Source organism: Anabas testudineus, chromosome 9, assembly GCF_900324465.2.
Source record: "Anabas testudineus chromosome 9, fAnaTes1.2, whole genome shotgun sequence".
Taxonomy (NCBI): Eukaryota; Metazoa; Chordata; class Actinopteri; order Anabantiformes; family Anabantidae; genus Anabas; species Anabas testudineus.
Genome location: NC_046618.1, coordinates 1,225,534 through 1,232,772, shown reverse-complemented (window position 1 = coordinate 1,232,772; position 7,239 = coordinate 1,225,534). Strand labels below are relative to the sequence as shown.

General features: G+C 39.0%; 2 protein-coding genes across 2 annotated transcripts; one reads left to right on the top strand and one right to left on the bottom strand.

The window, feature by feature from the left end:
* The first annotated feature begins 243 nt into the window (after positions 1 to 243).
* On the top strand, positions 244 to 2,856 carry sub1b (SUB1 regulator of transcription b). Its single transcript, XM_026344041.1, has 5 exons — positions 244 to 324; positions 1,044 to 1,124; positions 1,291 to 1,410; positions 2,257 to 2,365; positions 2,502 to 2,856. The coding sequence occupies exons 2-5, from the start codon at positions 1,056 to 1,058 to the stop codon at positions 2,579 to 2,581; spliced, it is 378 nt and encodes a 125-aa protein (XP_026199826.1). The 5' UTR covers positions 244 to 324; positions 1,044 to 1,055; the 3' UTR covers positions 2,582 to 2,856.
* Positions 2,857 to 3,802: 946 nt separating this feature from the next.
* Positions 3,803 to 5,948, bottom strand: LOC113151169 (ubiquinol-cytochrome-c reductase complex assembly factor 3). The gene is made up of 2 exons (XM_026344042.1): positions 5,674 to 5,948; positions 3,803 to 4,431 (listed from the first exon to the last, which is right to left on the bottom strand). The coding sequence occupies exons 1-2, from the start codon at positions 5,788 to 5,790 to the stop codon at positions 4,300 to 4,302; spliced, it is 249 nt and encodes an 82-aa protein (XP_026199827.1). The 5' UTR covers positions 5,791 to 5,948; the 3' UTR covers positions 3,803 to 4,299.
* Between the last annotated feature and the right edge of the window lie 1,291 nt (positions 5,949 to 7,239).

Genomic DNA, 7,239 nt, shown 5'->3' with positions numbered 1-7,239 from the left:
TATTCTTTATTTCATATCATTATTTATATGGTTCTAATATTATTTTATATATGTTATATTTTATACTAAAATGAAATATTAAAACAGCTTATTTAAAAAAAAACGATTTTATAATAGCTACATTTTATACCACGTATTTCAGTCTTTAATTACCCTGTGTTTAAAGTAGTTTTATCTTAAGTTATGAATTTCCTTATTTAATTTTATTTTATTTTATTTTATTCATGTTAAGTTTACAAAACAAAACTAAAAGCTCCCCCCGGAAGATCGCTCAAGTTTCCGCTTCCTGTCAACAGCTCCGTTCTACTAGCTACATCGCATCATGTAAGTATTAACAGTTTATAAGGAACATGTCGGAACGTGTTGGTGCGATGAGTTTTTGGTTTTGGAAGACGATGTCTGTGTTTTACTGTATATCAGTTAAGTTTAAAGGAAGGTCATGTCGTCTACCTAATCCGGCAACATACGTGCTAACCTTAGCTACAGCGGTTAGCTTGCTAACAGCTATTTAACGTTCGTACCTGTACCAGCACAGTTTAATCACGATCTGCCGAGATCTCGCCGTGATCAAACATGGCAGAGTGTTAGTGAGGGTCCTGGGTGAGGAGTTATTCCAAGCTCAAACTGGCTCAAAACAAACATTGAACAATATGCGCGAAATGCACTTTGAAGCGCTAAAACTCATTGGCACGTTGCCAAGGATGTTAGGTTACGTTATCGAAGGAGATGTTTTTATGCATCAGCAAGACCAATGGTTAAAGCTAAACGACTTGAGCATCGTTACCTCCTAATGTCAGCTGTTTTGCACACGTAATTAACGTGAAAACACGTCCAACACACTAATAGCCTATAACTGTAAAGTCATTTAAGTAATTTGATAATGTCAGGCTGGTGTTTACCCAGCAGAGTATGATTGTTACAAAACCAGCTCATGCTATTGACAAAAAGCAACTATGTTTAATTTAAGGAATAGTCCAGATGTTGACCTTGCATTGACATTTCAATATCCATGCATCTATTACTGAACTCTGGTATTTGATCAGTGTCTCAGCAGAATGCCAAAATCAAAGGAAGTGCTGTCTTCCACGTCTGGAAGTGACTCCGACAGTGAAGTAGAGACCAAGGTTTGTTTTCACACTAACTCTGATTCATATACATGGATTTACTGTTCTTTACTGTCACACTCCGTGCATATTGGTTATATGTTATATAAATCAGATAGAATTACTGTCTTTGGTATAGACATGATGAGGGCTAAGAATATGAGAAGTATTTGTATCTGTTTTCTAGGCAAAGAGAAAGAAGCCAAGCACACCAGAGAAACCTGCCAAGAAACCAAAGAGTGGAGAAAGTTCCAAGGTTGGTGGTTCGTCCAAGAGCAGCAGTAAAGGCGACGACAACATGTTCCAGGTGGGTTTAGGGTTCACTGGCGTTTCAAACCGTTTAGATAGTACTGCTAATGCAATAGATACATCATATATTGGGTACACAATGCATATATTAAAAAAAAAAAAAAAAGGCTAAAAATGCTCATAGACCTCCACAAACTTAAATTCAAAAATTCTAACAACACAGTATAAACAATTTTAAATTCTCAAGATAAATGTTAAGATTATCTTTTAAATCATTAATGATTAATTACGAATTTTCTTAATTTCTGCATGAATATCTAAAACGTCATCATGAAGTCCTCAAACGAAGTAAATGAAGCACAATTTAACAAATTGGACAATGTTATTACACATATGTATTGACTTACTTGTTGTGGGAAATTATTTAATTTTTCTGTACAGCTTAGATTGTTTGTTGGCTTCCTGCATTTTTACTCATAAATGGAGGTCCCAATCATAATAATCAATCAGATTGGTCACATCTGTAATAAAAGGATTTTTGTAGAGGTGCAACAGTTTGTTTTTAAATTTAAATGTATAAAAAATAGAAATGATAAAACAGTTGTTCAAGGTAGAAATGTTGAAGTTGTTACCTGGGAACAGTGTTGGATGATATCATGAGATTCAGAGACTACACAGATATTACTGTGACTCCATTGTTTACATACAGAAGTCAACTGATTATGTTTGTGTTTGCAATCTTGCCTTGAGGGGTGAATAAAGGAAATGAATTAAAGAAAGTTGCCACCACAGTGTGAACTGCCAACTGCAATGCAATGTTTAGTCATCCCCAAATAATGCCTAAAAAGGCTCTAAACATTGAAGAGAAGTCAGAAAAAGTTCACAGTTAGTTTGCTTCTTACAGATTGGAAAGATGAGGTACGTCAGCGTCAGGGACTTCAAGGGTAAGGTCCTGATTGACATCAGAGAGTACTGGATGAACCAAGATGGGGAGATGAAGCCAGGGAAAAAAGGTAATCACTTCATGATGCCCTGCATGCCATAGAGAGGGGATAAGGAGCTCCAGTGAAATACTGTACACAGTACACATCTATCTGAAACTACACCGGGACCTGGAAACCTGCTCTGACAATTTAACATTTCTTGTAGGTATCTCCCTGAATCCTGAACAGTGGAACCAACTGAAGGACCAGATTTCAGAAATCGATGATGCCATTAAGAGAATATAAGCATTCCTGTTACTGTTTGAACCTGTTGGCTAATCGGTTCTGAAAAAGAAAAGGCTGGGATGTTTTCTAAAGGACTTGTTTAACTTTTAGTTGTATAGGTGTAGAGTCATCTGCATACTCCCGTTTTCTGTGTGACACTTGTTTTTGGAGCAGCTGTAGTACAGGTGTGGGCGAACGAGTAGGTGGCTGATAATGTGCTGGGTAGGGGGCATCTTTACAGTGATGTTTTTGTATTGGATAATAAAAAGTAAGCACTAGCTTAATATCATTGTTTAGTTAATGTGTAAGTTCATGTTCACAGTCTCAGCACCCTGCACCTCTTACGATTGGCTGCAATTGGCTCCAGCACTGCAGCAACCCATCCTACCCCATATAGGAAAAGCAGGTAGGATGGATGGATGGTTGGATGTTCACAGTTTGACAACCACTTAAATGTAATTGTGACCTTTGGAATATGTAGTGGCCTAATATCAGCGCGCTTTGTTGCTGGAAGCTGAGCCCAGTCAGCAGGTGATAAAGAAGCTTTTTAAACTGGCATATTGTTACTTAAAACAATTGCAGTAAGTCCCACTGGAAAGTATTGAGAATTTACTGCACTGTAAATGTATTTCAGTTGAGAGCACCACATCTTATAAGCTACACACAATAACCCATAATAAACAGTGGAAACATCTTTAATGCAAATGGTTAAAAAAAATCAAATAAAAATCCTTCTTAGTATACAGACCCTTTGCTGGGCTGTAAATTGTGATTACATGTGTCCTGCGTGCTTTAAATCTTGAGATGAGTCTGGTAAACTGTAGTCCACCTGTGGCCAACTGAACTGATGGGATAAATTCACACAAGCTCTCCAGAAGATCCACAGAAAGAATCAATGGAACACATCTTGATATCTGACTATACTGCAAACATGAAGGGACTGTTAAGAATGGATTCAAAAGCTGTGCAGGCAGCAGGACTTAAATAGTTAAAAAGAAAGAATTGAAGTTTGACAACTTCACATCGTTTCATAGAACATGGTCATTTATAACTGTAAACACTTAGTTATTATTATTATTAGTTAGTCAGCATATTTAAAACTAATTGTGTTTAAAAAAATGCCCAGCCTAGTCATGAGTAATTTAATTTAAATAAATAGGCTGTCGGCTTTCATTTAAAGATTTGGTCAAAAATATTGGATGAACTGTGCAGGAATTACAGACTTTTTTTTTTTTTACAGAGCCCTGATGTTAGGAGGTCAGAAATATGTGGACAGATTAATTTGCCTGTGGCCTAATGATAAGCTTTACATCCTGCCATGCTGTCATAGACTTCTGAAAATATTCTCACAGGTCCTCCGATTGTGTCTAGTGGGCTGAAACAGAACCTGTAGAATCTCAGAGTACCATGTGCAAGTCTTGTATTTCCATCTTTGACTGAATTTGACCATGTCTGTAGGATCCGAGCATCCACAAAAGAAAACCTGGTGGTCCAGCTTTTAGACCTGGCCGAGCAGGCCTTCCTGTCAAAAATCTGCTTAGAAAAAGTACTGAATAATAAATGTGTGGTTGTTTTGGATCATTTGATTTCAATGGTGAATTCTTTTCCCATTACTCCAGCACATTAAAACAGCAACCAAGCAATAATATAATGTCAGTCTTTATTTGATAATGTTGTGGCCCTGCAAGCCAGAAACATTCAACATATGACAATTTTGCAAACAAGTTCCAGATCTTGGTCTATTTCACCGGTCCTCCCATGTCTCTTGCAATATTGTCTTTGCTTTGAGCAGCCTCCTTGAGCACCTGCATCATCAGAGCGTTCCTTTTCCTCATCTCTTCCATCTTCGCTGGGTTGGACTCGGGCATATTCTGATGAGAAACAAGATGCAGATGGATCGTTAAACCCAGCACGATTACAAGAACTGTCTTTGTGCATTTATAACCAATTTGTACCAGAGATTTTCCTGAAGACATCCTACAGTGATACGTTGCCTAAACTAAATGACAGTGTATCATGTCCAAGTCCAATAAGTCTGTGTCAGCATGTTTGGGGTTGAGGTTCAATTTAACCAGATTGGTGTGGACAGGATTTTCTTAACTTTAAAAGAACAGATCATTATTATCATAAGCAGTTGTGGTAGGAGCAAAAGACCACACTTCTGAAATATCAGATGCAGCTATACTATACCCAGCTGTGAACATCAGTGCTACAAAACACAAAGCAGCATTAGGTGCAGTTAAACTAGCACTAACACGTTACAGTGCACTGACACAACTGATGAGTTACCAGTGCCCTTCTCCTGTAGTCACCTCCTACCCTAGCTGCAGCTTCAACCAAGCAAAATTTCAGAAAGAAGGATTTGTTTGTGTGATGCAGTCCAGCTCAACACAACACATCCTGCAGACAGCTGAATCAAAACTGAGCATTATCACGTTTACAAAGAAGAATTTATTGTACATAGATGGATGTACCTAATAAAAACACAACGGAGCTGAGCGGGTTTCAAGTCTTTTCACAGTCAGATGTGATTTCAGTCAGAACTCCCCGGATCAACTTGGGGTTCGGTGTCTGGCCTAAGAACACTAGTACGACAGGAGGGGCCAGAAACCTACTGAACATGGGTTCAGAATGTTTTCACTGGAAACAGGACATGTAAGGTCCAGTACATAATCAAACAAATCAAAACAATGTCAGCTGGTGAGTTTCTGTCTGTGTGAAACATTATAGTGTGTCTGGACACATATCTGCTGTGTGCCACATCCTGACCACTTCAACATCAGCAGCCAATAACAATGAACCATGAACCATGAGACGTGAAACTGCTTTACCAGAGAAAAAGAACCAGATCTGGAAGAGAATGGTTCAAAACCAATAAATTAGCTCCTATTACAAACTGCAAATCCAACTCAAACACTAGGATTGTTTTCATTTAGGATTTAGGTTTCCTTACTTGAAGTTTGTCTTGTATGTGCGAACATTTTATGTATAATGTAAAACATTTACACATTTTATTAAATGCAAATTAAATCATAATCATAAGTGTCATCTACCATGCACAGATAACAAAGATCAATGATCATTTTCTCAGTGATGTAATAAGGTCTTTTCACCTTGACGAGCACCTTCCGTTCCTCTTCTCTTGGAGTCATCACAAACCACGACCCGAAGCCGAACGCCAGCACGGCCACTATGGCCGTGGAGCTCACGACGGTTCGCAGGCGGCTCATGCTGGACAGCGTTAAGAGCACAGACGCAGCATGATACCCTGAGACAGTGTCTGTGTCCGCGTCAGTACCCGAACCCTCACCTACAGATGTACATTTAGTCTGCTGAGGAACCGCCGGAGCGGACGGAGCAGCGTGCGGAGTCACGAGTTTCCTCTACTCTGTTTATTAACAGCAGGTAGCGGCCAACGTTAGGGCGCGTTAGCGCCACCTGCTGCTGTGGAGTGAAAACTTGTTATCATTTCATTCAGATTTATTTTATTTAGAAAGAAAGAAAGGAAACCTTTCATGTGAAGAGAAAACAGATCTCTACAAAATAATATCAATTCATTCAAATATAAAAATCGGTATTACATTAATATTCATTTAAGTTAATATTAATATACACCCCCTTTAAAGTATCTCACCTAAATCAAAGAAGAACCACCTGCAGAGAATAATACACCTGGAAGCTACAGTGAATCAGTGTCACAAAGGTGACTGAAAAAGCACAAGTTAGGAGATGGATAGAAGAATTTTTTAAAGTCACTGAATATCTCTTGGAATTGTTAAATCCACCTTTAAGAAATAGCAGAATGTGTGGCACATGTATAAATCTGGCCCTCTGCCACAGACACCTTTTTTTTTTTTACATTGTTATGCAGTCTGTTCCAAGAAAGTCTTGTGTCACAGATGCGGTATTGATAATGTCCTGCCATGCATAAATTAAGAAGTGGGGACCAAATCATTTCTACAACTTAATTACTCCAAATCAAAATAATTTCACGCTATTCCCTTGGGTAACACCTAGACAAACAAGTCTCTTCTGAACAGTCTCTTCTCTAGATGCTTCACGTAACAGTGGCTCTAAACCCAGGTGTCGTATGTCATTCAGAGCTATCTCTCTCTTTTTTCAAGCAACTAAAGTTGTCCCTTCCTGCATTGTCCCACTCAGACAGCTAAACAAGATCATGTAATTCCTTTCATCTGCACATCTAGAGAGGGTCCAGCCATGTGTTTATCTGCTCTAGACTTGACAACTGCAATGCTCTTTATTCTGGTATCACCAGTCAAACATCTAACATCTAATGACTGCAGCTGATACAGCACACTGCTGACAGACATATAAAGAATAATCTGGGGCTCAGGAGGTAGAGCAGTCGTCTGCCAATCATACGATCGGTGGTTCAATTCCTGGCTCCTCCTGTCACATGCCGAAGTGTCCGTGGGCAACATACTGGTTTCCCCTGGTGAGTCAGATCAGCTACATAGCAGCTTTGCCATCGGTGTGTGAGTGTGTGTGTGTGTGAATGGGTGAATGAGACGCAGTGTAAAGCACTTTGAGTACCAGTTAAGTAGAAAAGCGCTATATAAGTGCAGAACATTTACCATTTTAAACGGCAGGTAGCTCAGTTGGTAAAGCAGTCGTAACCCCAGCGTTACTGGTTTGATTCCTGGTTCCTCCTGGCTATA

What these genes read in the sequence shown, in the direction of transcription:
- sub1b (XM_026344041.1), top strand. Translation starts at nt 1,056, where the DNA reads ATGCCAAAATCAAAGGAAGTGCTGTCTTCCACGTCTGGAAGTGACTCC. An exon ending in GCGACGACAACATGTTCCAG is followed by an intron (nt 1,411 to 2,256) that starts GTGGGTTTAGGG and finishes TGCTTCTTACAG; the next exon opens with ATTGGAAAGATGAGGTACGT. An exon ending in GATGAAGCCAGGGAAAAAAG is followed by an intron (nt 2,366 to 2,501) that starts GTAATCACTTCA and finishes CATTTCTTGTAG; the next exon opens with GTATCTCCCTGAATCCTGAA.
- LOC113151169 (XM_026344042.1), bottom strand. Translation starts at nt 5,790, where the DNA reads ATGAGCCGCCTGCGAACCGTCGTGAGCTCCACGGCCATAGTGGCCGTG. An exon ending in AACGGAAGGTGCTCGTCAAG is followed by an intron (nt 4,432 to 5,673) that starts GTGAAAAGACCT and finishes GTTTCTCATCAG; the next exon opens with AATATGCCCGAGTCCAACCC.